The sequence below is a fragment of the Notechis scutatus genome, chromosome 1 (genome assembly GCF_049901735.1).
Source record: "Notechis scutatus isolate UNSWTSFEM ecotype Mainland chromosome 1, rNotScu1.2, whole genome shotgun sequence".
NCBI classification, from domain to species: Eukaryota; Metazoa; Chordata; class Lepidosauria; order Squamata; family Elapidae; genus Notechis; species Notechis scutatus.
This window is the reverse complement of record NC_142009.1, coordinates 224,868,629-224,886,720: the sequence shown is the minus strand read 5'-3', so window position 1 is coordinate 224,886,720 and position 18,092 is coordinate 224,868,629. Positions and strand designations below refer to the sequence as shown.

The following is an 18,092-nucleotide window of genomic DNA, read 5'->3' as shown; positions in this document are numbered from 1 at the left end:
ATAACTCAAGGCAGCGAACATATCCAAGACACCTTCCTTCTCCTAATTTCCCCACAACAACAACCCTGTAAGATGGGTTAAGCTGAGAGAGAATGACTGGCCCAAGGTCATCCAGCAGTTTTGTGGCTAAAGTGGGACTTGAACACGCGGTTTCTTATTTTCTAGCTGGATGCTTTAACCACGAGACCTAATTATTGGAACATTTGGTTGAAATCATTGTGAATAAGAAGACAGGGACATATTTATAACAGTTAACAGGCTAATAGGCTAACAGTTCTCCCTCCCCATCCTGTTTTAAAAGTTGATAAAGAAGGAGATCATTCATTTTCCCAAGCAAGGAAGAAAAGTATCTTAAAATGGACATCGATATTCCTGTTGCTGAAGGAAAAAAAAAGCTTCATTTAAACCTGCGTGCAGCAGCTTTCCACCAGGTGATCCCATGTGCTGTTTTTGTTCCTTTGCTCATTTTTTTTTTTCAGCCTGACAATGGAGGGATTCAGCAGGTGTTAAATGTTTAACAGGCCTCAGGATCACACCTGGTGTAAAAAGTCCCCTCTCCCTATATGGCTGTCAGATGGCAAGCAACAAGAGTGGGTTCTTCTCTTGTACTTGGAGGTAAGGCAGAAGGTCATTGCCCGAGAGCTGTACTAGTTGAAGGTCTCCTCATAAATGAATGTCTGGGTCTGTGTACCAGGAAGGGAAACTCCATATACGATGTTTGGTAACAAACTGCTTAATCGATGTAGCCAAAACCTTCAACATATTCTTCAAGGTCCAGTAACATGAACTTGAGCAGTAATGATTGGTTGTCCCTTCCAGGTGGTTTTGCTTTAAGTTTAGCTGATTGAGAAAAAAGGAAATAGGTTTAGAGCAGGGTTCTCCAACCTTGGCAACTTTCAGCCTGGAGGACTTCAACTCCCAGAATTCCCCAGCCAGCTTTGCTGGCTGGGGAATTCTGGGAGTTGAAGTCCTCCAGCCTGAAAGTTGCCAAGGTTGGAGACCCCTGGTTTAGAGGTTAAATGATAAGGAGGTACCCTGTTTCCCTGAAAATATGACCTGCCCTGAAAGTAACTCCTCGCTTGATTTTTACACATGTGCCCAATTTTTGCATATAAGGCCTACCTCCCAAAACAAGCCCTAATTAAGATCCCACCCACTCCAGAGTGCACAGGTAAAAATTAAGCTAGGGTGGGGCTGGGGGTGGAGGGGTAGAACTGCCCTACTACTTACCTTTGGATAGTTGTAGCCAGGTCTTGCACACCCTGACACTTGCAGCCAGCTGGCAAGGCTTTCCTGAAGGCCTTTGCAGCTGATAACAAAACTCCAGATCGATCTGGAACTCTGTTATTGGCTGCAGAGGCCTTCAGGAAAGCCTTGCTGGGCGCAGAAGAAGTTCCTGAAGGCCTCTGGCAGCGAAAAGGAGGGCGGGGGCGACGCGTGCAAGTGAGGTTAGTCAGTGGATGACATCCCCCCCAAAATAAGACCTGGTGCCTTTTTTGGCGGCAAAAAAATATAAGACAGGGTCTTATTTTCGGGGAAACACAGGGTAGTAAAACTAATAAGGGAAAGCCATTTCTAGATTGCAGTTGTCTTAGGTTGACTTAAACATTATCCTAAGCCATTTCATGGTTTCTTTCATCTTGATTTAGCACCTGTTTGATTTTATCCATTGTGGCTTATTCAACAAATCATGAATAAACCAACCATGCTCATAACAATATGAAGCGCTTAAATTTAATTAGAAGGATCAGATCTGGCTTCCCTGATTTTCTTTTCCTTTGAAAAAGAATTACCTCGGCATGATACAAAAGTGACTTCTCAGTTCCCATCTCCCCCCCCCAAAAAAAAGACTTTTCAGTCTTTTCAGTCTTGTTCTAGACCAAGGGTGTCAAACTCGCGGCCTGTGGCCGGATGCATCATGTGCTGGCCCCGCCCCCACCCAGTTTAGTGAAGGGGGGGGGGAAGTCCCAATAAGTCACATGACTCTGCAAGTTTGACACCCCTGCTCTAGATTAACTAGGCAGTGGCCTCCAACCAAATATTAACCAAAGCTTCGAGGTTTTAATATCAGCCGAAGCAAATCACCACCAGCCTATCTAGTATAGCTATTATAGATCTATACCTTATTTACCTATAATAAGGTATAATAAGACCCATACTACACTGTATTTGGCAATATGCAATTTTGAAACAAGGTAGGTGGCATATGGACTAAATAAATAAAATTAATTTGTTCTATTTACTGGAGTCACATCTAAAGGCACATTTGTTAAAGAAGAGAATATCCTTGACTGGGCCTCGCCAAAAATGGTCAATATCAACCCTCAAGGGTCAAAGGGACTATCCAATGTATCATTGTTGCTTTCATTCATATGACTAAAGTTGCATTTATGAAATTATTTTCATATAATAAATGTTTGGGGGTTGATGAACAATCTGAAACTTCAGAAGAGGGTCAATGGGTTGAGGAATTTGGCGATCCCTGCTTTAGACAAATGCTAATGTGTGTTCCTCCTTAAATCTTCAAAATAAATATTGTATTTTCAGACATATTACATGCGATAATAAGATTGTTTAAATAGAACACTTTCGATTAACTTGCTAAGACATTGCTATGTTGTGAAAATCATCTTAAATCTGTCACTTGCCTTAAGAATGGCAGCGGCATCACTCCAATTATAGTTTAGATCAAATCATTTCATCATAATTATTGAAAATGATAAATAAAATAAGTGTGGTCAGACTTTAGAAATTAAATTACTCTTGTCCTCACAATAACTGGAACAAATCTGGGGCATATGCATCCTTAACGGGAAATTCAATTGTATTTTAAGTGAAACTTTTGCTCTGTTATCAACTCTTTTATATTAGGAATTTGGAAAATGGTTTCTAAACAACTATGTGAGTGCCATACAGAGGAGATGGTCCTTAAGAAATCTTTATTAAAATTATATGAAGAGAGAGAACATTGCTCTCTTATTATAAGTGGTATTCAAGATGCACCTGTGACAAATATGCAAGAATAAACTGGTAAAAGTATAACTGATGCAATGAGTGGGATGATAGTTGCTAATAGCTATGAGGTCCTAGCCTGAGTAAAACCGGTTTTCCCACCGGCCAAAGCCTTAAAGGAAAGACACCGATATCCTACAATCACAAAGTTCCTCGGGCGTGGCGAGTTGACAATAAAGCTGGATATCTGCTCACATCCCCTTAAAGAAGAAACAACAATGTCAGAAAAGAAACTTCTATGAAAAGTAGGTATGAGAAAAGGATTTTCTATTAAAAGACAAGGTGGTTTATGCAAGAGGAGATGGACAACATATGGAAAACATTACAAAAATTAGAAAAATAAGGAAACCCTTTTCCAGCTGAATTCTTCTAAGCTCCTTACTTGCTAAATGTTACTTGACTATTTTATTCTTTTTTGCAGCATAAATTAAGCTTTAAACACAGAGTATGATAAAGAATAGTCCCTATAATACGTATATATGCTAATGTTTTTAAATACATTTTCTTCTGTTATGATTTGGGGAAAGCTTCAATATTTCCTCTAAGATTCTTTGAGGGCAGCTGGAAACCACATGACCTAATTGTTACTTGATTATTCACATTATTCTGGTCATGGTATTAGAATGCCAAATTTAAACCAACTTCTATAACAAAATTTATTTTGTAATAATTAGGGTCCCTTGGTCTTAGACTTTTAACTATGATATCCTTTATCTTTTAATTTAAATATATATAATTACTACGTGTAAAATCTTCATCCTTCCACTCTGTATTAATTATCTCATTTGTAAATTATATGTGAAGACTTTGCGGTATAGTATAGTGATAAACCTCGAAAGTTTAAACAGTTAAACTGTATGTATTTACTTAGCTTTTTATCCATAATGTTGTACTGTTTCCTCTTTCAGTTCACACACATACACACATATACACACAGAAATATATCCTGTACTTTTATATCTTGAGTGTTGTCACAATTCTTTAATATTGAAGAACTGTCAATGCAACTTATTACAGTCACTAGGTAGGGCAAAAAGAAAAAAGAAAGGAGCTCCTTATGTATTTACAATATTTCATTTGGGAAACAGATGCTTTTATCTTCCAGGATTCTGAATATGGGCAGATCTATAGCCATATGACAGCCACCTAAGCTCTGGGAAGGCTTCTGGCTCTTACCTAAATTACAACAGGCAAAAGTTCAGTAGATACAAGAGAGCATGGCTGTGATAGAAAACATTCAGTTATTTAATGTCTTGCAACTGCATGTGGTTAAAGCTATAGGAGCCCATCAGAGAAGCAGCAATTGACAATCCTAGCCACTGAGAGCAGCACTAAGGAGACATTAAAGTAGCCTGGGAAACCAGAGATTGCTGTGCAATTAGGAGGGGACGAAAAGCAAAAGCTATACTGTACATAGAGGAAGATAACAGGGAGGGCTAAGAAGTGCCCATTCTGGAAAGAAAAGATAGATAGTTACAGGATGGCCTGCTACAATTAGCTCACGGTGAGTATTGTTGCCAGCTGACTCAATGCAAACATAAACAACTTTGGCAATTCAACCTCAACAATTTTTTGACTTACAGACTTTCACTTTAGAAGTTTTCCGAGGGGCACAGTTGGGTTCACACAACACAATTGTGCCAAAACTAGAGTACTATCTGGCTTAGAATATAGTATATGAACCCAGCAAGAAAGATGATACTATTTATTTAGTGAAATTTATTCTTTAGCTACTGTAAAAGGCACAGAACAGAGGGGGACCAAATGGAAAGTCCTCCAAGAGAGAGTCTATTTCAGGAGTCTCCAATCTTGGCAACCTTAAGCCTGATGGACTGCAACTCCACCCGGCTTAGAGACTCCTGGTCTATTTCACAACAAACAAAGGTTTGCTCCAAACGACTTTCATAAAGGAAAGCTGAGTCTAAAGCAAAAAAAAAAAAAAATTAAATCATGATTGCAAAGGACCTTTCTTTACTTTTCTTTTCTTTATGGTCTTTATGCAATTAGGAGATACTTGAATTGCCAAACACTCATTAAATTTAGAGAACAGAAATCTGAAATAGTCACAGAGCTAAGCCAGAAGGCCAAATCTGAGGTAATGATAATTGTGGCAGAAAAATTGAACAGCCTTAGTGCTAGATGGGAAGCAAAGTGCCCATGAAATCTGCCCTTCGTGTTCAGAACCAGCATTAGAAAACAGATTCAGGGGGAGAAGGGGCTTTAAAATGTCTGAAGATTACATATTCCTATCCCCCATCCAAGGCAATGCAACTTAACTGCATTCACAGAATTAACCTCCAGTGGCAATGTGTGGATTATTGGAAGATGTGAAAGACCAAATTAGAGACAGGTAGTCATGGAGAAATGTTGTGAAGGTACTAAGAGTTGACAATGACTGATGGCATATAAAAAAATAGCTTGGCTCCCAAAACATCCAAACATCCATGTTCCATGCTTATATAAATTTGAATGATCACAAATGATCATGTGGCTTATTGTATAGCAAGGCGAAAGTGTGAGATGGCTTCTTTTTTAGATTGAAATTCTCTTTATCCCAGATAGGTTAAATCATCTTATTCGGTACTGTATGAAAGACAGTAAGTAAGCAAATGAATTAAGGGGGTGTAATGTAATAATACCAGTGGCTTTTTCAGGAATTCTCAGGGTTCAATCATTTTGGGATGTACTTTAAATGCAGGTATATTTTCCTATTTCTAGTTCCTGTTTTAGAAGACATTTTTTAAATTGTCACTATAAACATACTGTATTAAAATGAAGCCTGTCCACTCCAGTTTCTTGACAAGGTTGTTTCAGTAAAGTTTGCCATTGCCTTCTTCCTAGGGCTGAGAGAAACTAACTATCCCAAGATCACCCAGTTGGCTATGCGCCCAAGGTGGGTCTAGACTTCTCACTCTCCCTGGGTTCTAGCCTGATGCCCTAACCACAGTAGCAAACTGGCTCTCAAATGAAGGCAAGGAGAGATAAATTCCCTAAATAAGAACTTGTTTTTCATTTACACTTGAGAATCTTCCAAAATGCAGAAGTATGTAAAACAGGTTGAGAGTGTTTGATTTGCATATGAGTAATGAGGCTCATATGTAGACACCCTACAAAAGCAAAAGTATTTATATTAAAGCCAATGTGATTTCACTGCAATAAATTAGCTTCCGTCTAAAATTATTATTTTTTTAAAATAGGATTATGGGCTTGGGCAGTTCAGTCATTCTCTCGTGATAGTCAAATTCTACTGCTAAAGTAAATTACATGAGAAAGTGCTAGTAGTATGGAGGGTACAGAAGTGTTTACAGTTGAAGGCAAATTCTCTGAAAAGGTTGAATGCAGCTATTGTTTCCAATGCTCATGCAATTCTATTTGATTCCATTTGAGCTGCGATGGCATTTTGCCACCAATCATGTGCTCCAAAGGTGTGTCTACTCCATGCCTCCAAGCATGATGTCCAGCACAGGCCAGATTGATGACTGAACCACACAGAATGTTCTCTGATCCTTTAAAAAAAAACGATCCCTAGAAGAATCCTACTAGATCCTTTGATGCAAGATCCTTCCATCAATATCATCTATTTAGTATTAGCAAGGACGTTATATGGATGTGTCCATGACTCTGTCGCTATTTCAACATGATTTGAAGGAAACCTTTTTTTCTTAATAAATACTGGTAAACCACTGGACTCCAGAACATTTGATTACAGGGTAAAGCAAAATCCATGGAGAGAGTTGAAATGAAATTTTGAAGCACCGTATTAAAACCGAAAAGGAATAAAGGACTCTTTCTGTGTAGGACCTGTTTTTGAACCAGCTCCAGGAAGCCAACTTCCTTCCTAGTCAATATTATTTCTTATAGTTGCTACAGCTTTGTATTCATGTGCAGTTGTTAAAACTTCAGCGTCACCTGGAGATCGCAGTAACCAAGGAAAGTATCCTCTGCATTTAACATCTAGTGAAACCTGCTATTGACAGACTAGGCCAGAAGCCTAAGCTGCCCCCTGCTGGAGTGAAAACCGAACACTTACCCTACAAAAATGAAAGCAGAATCACTTATGTTTCTATGAAAGGTAAAAGCTCAGTCTTCTTTCCTGACACAATTAGAATCACTTTTCCTGTGATACAAAATGAAATTTTATTTTGAATGTTAAACTCAGGACAAGGCCCTCTGCTATTACGTTTTTTGCACAGAGGAAAATCAGATCAGATTCTATTGCAAATGTCATTTCTCCTTGGACCCAATTCTGCAGAGGCATCTTCCAGCAGGGATATTAATCACAAAGGGCTGTCTTCCCACCAAGAATATGTGCAGTGATCCCAAAGTCTTCCGCGAGCTCCTATGGGGCCAAGACAATGTGCCGCTGCCCTTCACAGTTCTTGATTTCACTGGAAGTCCCCGGTATTGTAGATGATCTGTGCATCGAAACTATGGGACTGACACCTCTGAAAGACAAAAATTCCTTTGGACGTTCACAACTTTACAACCATTGTAAATTAATTTTATAAAATCCCCGCTCATTAAAGAACAAGGTTGGGCAAGTCCTTTCCTAGAAACGAAGTACTACTCTGGCAGATGAGGGCCTTTCCTTCACAGAATTGTTGTGCGAGATTTTTCCCTCAGCTTAAGGAATGCGTCAATTCCTTACTGTTCTTTAGTTCTCACATCTCTTACCCACTGAATCCATGGTCCTCGCCAGTGGTGGGATTCAAATTTTTTTACTACCGGTTCTGTGGGCGGGGCTTGGTGGGCGTGGCAGGGGAAGGATCCTGTAAAATCTCCAGTCAGAGGTGGGATTTGCCGGTTCTCCAAACTACTCAAAATTTCTGCTACCGGTTCTCCAGGACTGGTCAGAACCTGCTGAATGCCACCTCTGGTCCTTACCTTTCTTCCCAATTATAGGTAGTCCTCAATTTACGACCGCAATTGAGCCCAAAATTTATGTTAAACAAGACAGTTGTTAAGAGAGTTTTGCTCCCTTTTTACGACCTTTCTTGCCACAGTTGTTAAGTGAATCACTGCAGGTGTTAAGTTAGTAACATAGTTGTTAAGTGAATCTGGTTTCCCTATTGACTTCGCTTGTCAGAAGGTCGCAAAAGGGGATCCCATGACCCCGGGGACACTGAAGCTGTCTGAATTTTGAAGTGTCTGAAATGTCTGAATTTTGATCACGCATCCATGGGGATGATGCAAGGTCATAATTGTGAACAAATGGACATAAGTCGCTTTTTTCAGTGCCATTATAACTTAGAATAGTTACTAAATCTTGACTCTTGACGAATGTATCTTTTATGTATACTGAGAGCATTTGCACCAAGACAAAATTCCTTGTGTGTCCAATCACATTTGGCCAATAAAGAATTCTGTTCTGTTCTGTTCTGTTGTATTCTATTCTATTCTATTATTCTTATTGTACCCTATGACTATCATTAAGTGTTGCACCTTATGATTCTTGACTCTTGAAGAATGTATCTTTTCTTTTATGTACACTGAGAGCATTTACACCAAGACAAATTCCTTGTGTGTCCAATCACATTTGGCCAATAAAGAATTCTGTTCTATTCTATTCTATTCTATTCTATTCTATTCTATTCTATTCTATTCTATTCTATTCTATTCTATTCTATTCTATTCTATTCTATTCTATTCTTCTTATTGTACCCTATGACTATCATTAAGTGTTGCACCTTATGATTCTTGACACTTGACGAATGTATCTTTTCTTTTATGTACACTGACAGCATTTGCACCAAGACAAATTCCTTGTGTGTCCAATCACACTTGGCCAATAAAGAATTATATTCTATTCTAAACAAACTATTATAAATTGAGGACGATCTATTGTTTCCTTTCCTCTACACAATCCTTTTCAAGGACTCCTTGGGATTCTTCTGGACCTTATACAGGTGGTCCTCAACTTACGACCACAATTGAGCCCAACATTTATGTTGTTAAGTGGAACATTGGTTAAGTGAGTTTTGCCCCCTCTTACGACCATTCTTACCACAGTTGTTAACTGAATCACTGCAACTGATAAGTTGGCAACCCGGTTGTTAAGTGAATCTGGCTTCCCCATTGACCTTGCTTGTCAAATTGGTTGCAAAAGGGCATTGGGACACAGCAACAGTCATAAGAATGAACCAGTTGCCGAGCATCTGAATTTTGGTCACATAGCCATAGGGACTGCTACAAAGGTTGCAACTGTGAAAAATGGTCATAAGTCACTTTTTTTCAATGGCGTTGTAACTTTGAACAGTCGCTGAATGAACTGCTGTAAGTCGAGGAGGCAGCTAAAGAAGAAACCACAAAGGAGTACCGTGTTTCTCATATAATAAGGCCGGGTCTTATTTTTTTTTTGAGCCCCGAAAAAATGGCTAGGCCGTCTTTTCGGGGGTGACTTAATTCCCCCCCCTTGCATCTTAGGGTGGGCGGCGACGGCTTGGATGTTGACCTCGGCGTTGGTGGGGCACTTTGTATCGGGGTCAACGCAGGCAGCACCATATCCGGGTGTGCAACAAAAGTACTTCCTAACGGCAAGCCATTAGGGAAGTGGTGGGGGGACCATTCCCCCCATTTCGCATGCTTTAATATAGGCCTTAATTTGGGGGGAGGGGCTTAATTTCATTTCATGCCTATAAAACATGCTGGGACTTCCTATTGGGGGAGGCCGTATTGTTGGAGAAACAGGGTAGTTGGACTACACGGACTTACAAAAGAGAACCTGTGCAGAAACACGTTTCAGCCATTCCTAAACTCACTCAAAACAGGCATCAAGTCCACTCTGCTAGATTACGTTTTAATTTTGAACCCGTCCTTTTATGCTAGGAGCCCTTATCCCTCCCTGCTGATCTACTCACTTTTGGGAGAAAACAGGAGAGTGTGCAATGATTCTCGGCCGTGCTGTCAGCACTACTTCCCCACGACTGGCCTCCACCAGAATGTTCTGGACGGTGTTATCCAGCACCATTTCAGCCAGATTTGCAAATGCGGGCATCCTTAACAGAAAGCACATTTCAGATCTTCATGCTCCCTGATGCTGGGGTTTCCTGTTTTGCTGTCGCGGGACTGTGCCCACGGCCCCTTTTATAATGCCATAGCCAATAGTACAAACTCATGCCCAGGTTTAACCAGTCAAGTATCCTTCGCCCAAGATAATATTTTTGTGGTGAAAATAAACAACTCCAACCTTGGTGTACTTAAAAGTCAGCTACATAGAAAATACTATATATAAAATGAGAAACTAAATTGATAGGGGGAAATAAACATTGTCTACTAATGAGAGGTACTTTGGCAGTGCATAAGACTAGAGAATGTTTACAATTTGTTTGGCAATATTCTATATTGAAAGACTTGAAAAACTTCATCCAGGATTAACATTGCAAGGAGACAATAGCAATAGCACTTAGGCTTATACACCACTTTACAGGGCTTCTCTAAGTCAGCATATTGCTCCCAACAATCTTGTTCCTCATTTTACCGACCTCAGAAGGATGGAAGGCTGAGTCAACCTTGAACTGGGGGGGATCGAAGTCCTGGCAGTGAGCTGAATTAGCCTGCAACACTGCATTCTAACCACTGCACCACCGCAGCTCTTATACTACAGGTAGTCCTTGACTTATGACTTGTAAGTTGTGATGGTTGTAAATCGGGTCATGCGCATGATCGACTCATGCCCAGGTTTAACCAGTCAAGTATCCTTCACCCAAGAGGTTTGTTTCATAAAGCATTGATTTTACGGTCTTTTTTGCGGCAGCTGTCGTAATTTTGGAACTGGACTGTAAGTACCTCCAGGAAGGTCCGTTGTAACCTGTACTACCAGTACTTTCACAACAAGCCTGGTAGACTTAAGCTTTCATTCAAACTTCAGTACCAATGCCAGAACATAAAACACATGTACAGAAAGCTTAGGGGATGCAGTGGCTCAATGGCTAAGATGCTGAGTTTGTCAAGTGAAAGGTCGGCAGTTCAGCGGTTCGAATCCCTAGTGCTGTGTAACAGGGTGAGCTCCTGTTACTTGTCCCAGCTTCTGCCAACCTCAAAAGCACATAAAAAATGCAAATAGAAAAATAGGGACCACCTTTGGTGGGGAGGTAACAGCTTTCCATGCGCCTTTGGGGTTAATCATGCCGACCATATGACCATGGAGACATCTTTGGACAGAGCAGGCTCTTTGGCTTTGAAACGGAGATGAGCACCACCCCCTAGAGCCATTAACAACTAGCATGTATGTGCGAGGGGACCTTTACCTTTATAGAAAGCTTCTCAGATCGTATATTGTATCCAGATTGCAATTTTGGCTGGATTTAGCCATATTTCTGCTTCTGGGTTCTCCAGCCCAGTACCGATATTTTGAATCCTAACCTCTGACTTTGACTATATGGTTCCTCCTGGTCCTTCGGTACCGTTTGTCTGGGAATTTGAGTATCTTTTTGTTTCTGATCACATACCTGCCTCTGATCCCTTAGAATCTTACTCTAATACTCTTTTGCTGGAACTTGACGTGCCTGATTTTGACTATGCTTTATGAAACAAACCTCTGGGTGGCAGGAGTAGAAAAAGAGAATGGTTAAGACATTGAAGCTCTATGCCTAAGGCCATTGTGAGGACCTAAGCTTTGAAAAGACACTATTGCCACGTTTGCCAGACCTATTCCTTTACCTATAACAGTAACAGGAGGCTTCTCGGTAAACCATACGCAGTATGAAGTCCATCCTTTTTGTGATTCAAATTGCACATATTGATATGTTGTTCTAGAAGCTCAGGACAAACATGGCATCCTGATCATTAGCTTCCCTGGTCAATATTTTTTTCGGTAGCCTTATAGATAGAATCAATCAATAAATCTGATATTCTTTTGCATTACAGGAATATTAACCTAGAACACCCAGCTATTTGGCCTGCCCTTTGAGTTTAGAGCTGTTCAAATTGTCTCACCTGATAAGGAATTCTTTGTCTTCCCGGGACTGTTCCTTGCGAATAATGACACTTAGGTTCTCTGTAACAAATGAAGTGACTCTGGGAGATACTGTTTCCCTTCCCAAATCTTCATCCTCTGTTCTATTCTTAGCACTGATCTCTGGGCAAGGAGTTTCCGGAGAGGTGCCAGTTGGACTCTTTTTCTGTTTTGCTGATGTTTCACTCCAGAATTGGTAGAAGTAAGGTATGGGTTCTGTGAGGCTTCTAGCCACTGCTTCTTGGAACTGTTTCTCCTCCAACAAACCCCTGGAATATCAAAAAGGATATCTGTTGCAATTTAGTTTAAGGATCATTAAGCTTGGTTGTATTGTTGTTCATAGCACCTGAAAACCTGGTAATATAAAAGGTAATACACCCTTAAGATGATTCGTTGATGTGTCAGGGGTAAAAGAAGGCAAAATTACTGGGAGTCAATCGTACTCTGCCAGAGATACAGTAGGCCAGCCAGACAATGGCTGAACTGAGTGATAATGACTGGTCCAAAGTCCCCCAGTGAATTTGATTGATGGAGCATGAAGTCGAACCTGAGCGGTTCATATCAGTGTAGTACACTGGATCTGGACAAGGAATCCAATCTATCAGGCCTTGCATTTCTCATAATTGATTTAATTTAATCTTCCTTATGGAGTTCTTCTGAAAGCATACAGGAATAACTCAAACTACATTATTTTCAGCATCCTGGTGAAACAGCAGGCCATACTACATATGATACATATCCTAAGCCTGCAGTCTATAGATTTATAAGATATACCGCTTATATACAGTAAGGCAGGGCATATATACCATCCAAATATTTCAGGACTTTTGACAGACAAGCCACCTACTTGATCACCATAGACAGCATGTCGGTCAGTAGCTGGGCTTCTTGTTCTGTGCAGTTTTCTAGATCCATCCAGATGGCATCCTTTATAGATCCTTTTCCACTTTTGCTCGCAACTGAGAATAGAGATGTCTTACGTACAGAATCTTTTCTTGCTGTTTTCTTCTTCAGTTGGCTATTTTAAAAAAAACATGAAAACTTTTTTTTGACCAAAGTCTTTCTACGACCACAAGATGCCTAGAAACAAGGAGGCAGGATTTGTCTTTCAGTTCAGTTTATTAAATATTCTCACACCACAGGAGTGAGTGGGAAGGCAATCAGATTTTCCCCCCAATTCCAATATTTCCACATTAAGGCAAGCAATATATAAAACAGTTTTTAATTGTAATAGTACAATTCAAGGAAAATTAAAGCAAGGACTAGGTGGTTTTCGATGGGGTCCTTGATGCTCTCTGAGCTTGGTTGTATTCTTGCAGGCATTTCATTACCAAACTAGGTAACTTCATCATGCTAAAAGCTAAGTGGTTTCACCTATCATCAAACATGCTAAGCCAGATCAGTACATCGGATAAACCTACTACAGGTAGTCCTCGACTTGCAACAGTTCCTTTAGTGACTGTTCAAAGTTACAACTTGCAACTATTTTCCACACTTACGAACGTTACAGCATGGTCACGTGATCCAAATTCAGATGCTTGGCAACTGGTTCATATTTATGACGGTTGCTGTGTCCTGGGGTCATGTGACAAGCAAAGTCAATGGGGACAAGCAACGTCAATGGGGAATCCAGTCCCCCCATGGGGCAAGCTCACTTAACAAATGTTTCCTTAGCAACATACATTTTGGGCTCAACTGTGGTCATAACTTGAGGACTACCCGGACTGTGTCTTGTAAACTTACGGCTTGGTCCAACACAGAAATCTAGCCCCTATGGTATATTCAACAATTCCCAAATAAGTGTGGCTTAGGATAAGATAAGTTACACATCCAGCTACAGATAAATACATGACCAAAGAGCATCACATAACATCTCTACACGGAGAATCGGCAGAGATCCAACATCTCTAACTGGAGAGGTGACATCTGGAGAAAGCAAGGAAAATAGCGTGTCTTACCGGTAAAGGAAGTGCTGGGGCAAGTCACTAGAGAAGTTCGACAAGAAATCATCGATTGAGTGGGACCTGGCTGTAAAGCCTAGGTGCATGAGGAAGGGTTTGGTGACTTCAGGCTTGGGCCAGAACCTGCTGGCCTCTTTGTCCCTTATCTGCCTCCTCTGGCTACGGCTAGCAGGGGCATTTGGCTCACTGATGTTCTTAATAGGAGGAAGAGTCTGTTGAGAAGAAGTTAAAGCAAACTGTTCAGCGAAAGGGACTAACTAACCCGTTTAACTTGGAACATACAAGCATCTTGTTCAGGAATGAAATGTGAGAAGGTAACAGAAGGAATGTGTAGGTGGGAATTAATGATTTCATTTCATTTCATACATCTTTCCTATTTGCAGCCTTTCCCTTGAATTGCTCAGGAATTATATGCAGCCTTCTCTCACACACACTCATTCACACCCCAATTCTTTTCCAATCCTTGAGGACAAAGTGGGATACCCAATCAAATTCTGCAGAGCCTACAACCTAGAAACCCTGTGGTTCAACAAAATTAATACCCCAAAAAACCTGGAGGGTTCGTAGTAGAGTCTTCTCCAAGTTTATCTTTAGTTTTAATTGTCAGTTGGGATTATAATTTAATCTCTTGTTTGTTTCACTTGGTTCAATCTTCCTGCTTACAAAGTCAGTTAGTGCAGAGGTGTCTGCCGTACTTTCATAGCAATGAAGACCAAAGCAGACAATTAAGTTAAATTCTCTGCTACCATATCTTCCTATCCAGCTTGAGCACTCCTTTAATGTTCCTGTTGTCCAATGTCCTAGCTGATAGGCTTCCTAGTCCAAATATCTTTGAAGATTTTTTTTTTTTTTGCTCTTAATGTTCTTTTTTTGTGTGTGCTCTGCAAAGTGTTTTACATATTTTATCAATGCCTTATATTCCCCACCCTCCAATGTTCCTTTTTGTTCTCACATGGGAAGGATGCCCACTTTTTAGAGAAAGAGTTTTGCCTTCAACTGTATCTTGGATCGTGCTCGTTAGGCACTTTGGCATTCTTTTGAGATTTATGGTAGCCTTTCTGGACATTTGTAGCTGCGATTCTACTATTGTTGCTTTGAAAAAATTGCCAAACATTTAGTGACTGACTTGCTTGACTCTTGCTTTCAGTCTTCTTTTCATTAATCCATTTATTTATTTATTTATTAAAAAAGCTTGATCTTCTGAAGTCACACTAGATTGACTTGGGCTTTTTAGATACACCTGAAGATAATATTTTTTTGATTCCCAGTTGGTTCAGTGCATCTCTCAAGCAAAATTCTGGACTGTGCTTAGCATTCGGGTCAGGGTTGCAATGTTATGAAAACAAAAAGGAACATTTGCAAAATGTTGACCCCAAAAGTATAAGGCATCAATAAAATATGCAAAACACTGCTCTTGTTAGCCTTTTGAATAGATTTTGAGTGTACAGCTATTCAGAATATCTAGAAATTTGGTCTCTTAGTCCTGTCCAGAACATTCGTTTTCCCAAACTATGCTTACGTGAAGGGAAATTATGTTTATTGTTTCTTTTTCTCTAATTCATTTTCTATCCATAGGTCAGCTTTAGCCTCTTGGTGTGGGACAATAGTATGTGCTGAGTACTAACCAGCTTTGGAGGATTGATATGGACATCAGTAGAAGATTCTGCTCCATTTTGTGGCTTCTGCTTTATGTCAGTCTGCATACAAAGCAGAACTTCTCCCATTATGCCCTTCCATTTCTTTTCTTCAGAGGTCATGTCACAAAGATAACTGTATCCCACTGTATCCATAATTTATGCCACGTTATTTTCCTAACATCAAACACTCCCCCGATTCTTAGTATTTGCATATAAGCATCTATATACATCTCATCCTTTGGTTTTTTTTTCATGGCATGAACTTTTAACCTTATGATCTTATGCCTTTCATGATTAATTATATCCATTATACCTATAGGTGTAGAACAATAAAGAAATATGCCTGGAAGATTTACATTTCCTGCTCTGTTTCTGGAGCAGAGGCTGACAACAAGGGATCTCACTATATCTACATAAAGGCACATAACTAATTACCTTATATTTTCTTATCTTCGTAAATACTTTAGAAAACTTTGATAATCCTGGCATATTTGGAGCTCCCTAAAGAAAAAGAAGATAATTGTAACAAAAAGTGATAGAATTTGAACAGATGTGATATACACCTGAATGAAGCAAGTTACCCCAAAAAACTTTAACCTTCTTTCTGCCAATCATTTTTCTGCTCAAAGCGGGCAATCTCCAAGCTCCTTTTCTCCTTATGGATGTCTAGATGAGACTGGAGAAAAATCCGTGATGGATTCTAAGCACAAAATTGTCTTCAGAGAAAAAGTCAAGCATACGCTCCTGCCCCTGCTGATTTCCCCCTCAACAGCAAGCCATGGATTTACTGTGAAAATTCCCCGGGTTTGACATATTACTGTATACAGTAAGGGGGTGAGGGAGTTGTAAGTTTCTTGCCTTCCCTCTACTGTTAATTCCCAAATCCTTGTAAAAAGATGTGCTAATAGAAAATAAATGTACTTATTTAACATCGCAGCCATTATAATTTCATTGTATTTTTATGTTAAGGGGTTGTTTCTGACCATGGACCTTTTAAAATTGAAATGTTGATGTTTCAAATGTATTGTGCATGCTTTATTACTGATATTTTATATGTATTGTGTACACTTTATCACATCCATATCATACCATGGGTGTTTTAATTTTCGTGTAATTTGACAGGCATTTATATGAGGTTAATGGCATACACAATCAATAATTAAAACAAATTTTATTTATATTTATTTATCATTTTACTTAGAACTTCCAATACAAATAATAATAAAACAATACAAATGGAACTAAGATAATAATACATACGATTATGCAAGCTTCACTGAACTGAATGAGAATCAGTGAGTTTCCCATAGGGAGTTCCCTAAATCAGTGATCCCCAACCTTTTTTATGGCGCGGCCCGGTACTGGCATAGTTGGCGCCGCCATCTTTTGGTGAAAAGTGCTTCCGGTGAGCTTTCTACCCGGAAAAGCTCACCGGAAGCACTTTTTCATCAAAACAAGATGGCGGCGCCAGCAAACCAGCTGCCCGGTAGGACTTGTTCCACGGACCGGACCGGTCCGCGGACCGGTGGTTGGGGACCCTGCCCTAAGTAACTCATATAAGTTAGTGAAAGGAAGATGCCACTTAGATTTTCCAGGTTTTCCATCAAAGGATTTGGTTGGCCTTATGTAGCTAAAACTTGAATAGGTAGCTAAAATGTGAACACTAATTTAAACTTATGTTTCCTTGGTATATTTAGAAAATATATTCAGGAAAACATGAATCATAGAATATAGAATCACAAGACTAAAAAGAGGCCTTAGAGATATTCTAGTCCAACCCTTGTCTAAGGCATGAGTCCTTATGCCATCCCAAACAAATGAATGTCCAATCTTTTCTTGAAAATCTCCAGTGATGCAGCATCCAGGAGGCAAATTGTTCCATTGGTTAATTGCTCTGTCAGCAAATGCATCTACAATCATTTACAAATCCACCTATTGTAATGTCTGAATAAGCAGTTGCTAATTCTGAGGAGCTGAATGACCCTGGCATCTAAATGATGTAGCTAAGTCTTACATCAGACTCTCCTGTAAGCTGAAAACATCTCAAGGTATTTTTTTTTTAGTATCTTCTTACGTATGTTCACAAAACACAGAATCAACTGATAACAATTTTTTTAAAGAAATACATTCTAATCCAGATATTCATTAGATGTCCCTTCATAGCAAGCTAGTTTTTACCTTTAAAGGTTCCTTTGGGTCCTTCTTTGTATCCAAGTCTTTCTCAGTGATGGTAAACTCCACAGCTTGGCGAGCGTTTTCAATTTCCCATTCCTGCAACTCTTTCTCATATTGATCTAACGAGTTTTGAGTAAAAATCTACAGGGAAAATACCTAAGATTAACATTATTCAACTAAGATTTTTGCTACTTTTCTTCTTCTGTACTGGTGAGATATGTCACCCCTTAACGTGCCTTCTGAAATGTAATTTCTGGTCGCACTTTAGTTTAATGTTATGACTTCGTAGAAATTACTGGAAACAAATATCTCACCAAAGAGAAAACAAGATCACTATATGCAGAATAGTTAAGC

General features: G+C 39.6%; 1 protein-coding gene and 1 long non-coding RNA gene across 7 annotated transcripts in view; one reads left to right on the top strand and one right to left on the bottom strand.

Annotated features, from left to right (window-relative positions):
- LOC148133206 (uncharacterized) overlaps positions 1 to 18,092 on the top strand; it is a 52,796-nt gene that overhangs the window by 7,216 nt on the left and 27,488 nt on the right. Inside the window, exon 1 of one of the 5 annotated variants that reach the window (XR_015746584.1) lies at positions 1,401 to 3,261. The exons of 1 other annotated variant lie outside the window; for it this stretch is intronic. This is a non-coding gene — a long non-coding RNA (uncharacterized LOC148133206). Of the gene's footprint in view, positions 1 to 1,400; positions 3,262 to 18,092 lie in introns of those variants that run through there. 3 more of the 5 variants (XR_015746583.1, XR_015746581.1, XR_015746582.1) reach the window with 3 other exon arrangements.
- Positions 7,135 to 18,092, bottom strand: part of CFAP65 (cilia and flagella associated protein 65) — a 43,951-nt gene continuing 32,993 nt past the window's right edge. For both annotated transcript variants that reach the window (XM_087950377.1, XM_087950378.1), the window contains exons 27-33: positions 17,742 to 17,879; positions 15,999 to 16,064; positions 13,924 to 14,138; positions 12,813 to 12,983; positions 11,947 to 12,234; positions 9,870 to 10,007; positions 7,135 to 7,457 (exon numbers count right to left, since the gene is read on the bottom strand). In XM_087950377.1, coding sequence (XP_087806503.1) covers positions 7,352 to 7,457; positions 9,870 to 10,007; positions 11,947 to 12,234; positions 12,813 to 12,983; positions 13,924 to 14,138; positions 15,999 to 16,064; positions 17,742 to 17,879 — 1,122 coding nt within the window. In that variant the 3' untranslated portion in view covers positions 7,135 to 7,351. The remainder of the gene's footprint in view (positions 7,458 to 9,869; positions 10,008 to 11,946; positions 12,235 to 12,812; positions 12,984 to 13,923; positions 14,139 to 15,998; positions 16,065 to 17,741; positions 17,880 to 18,092) is intronic.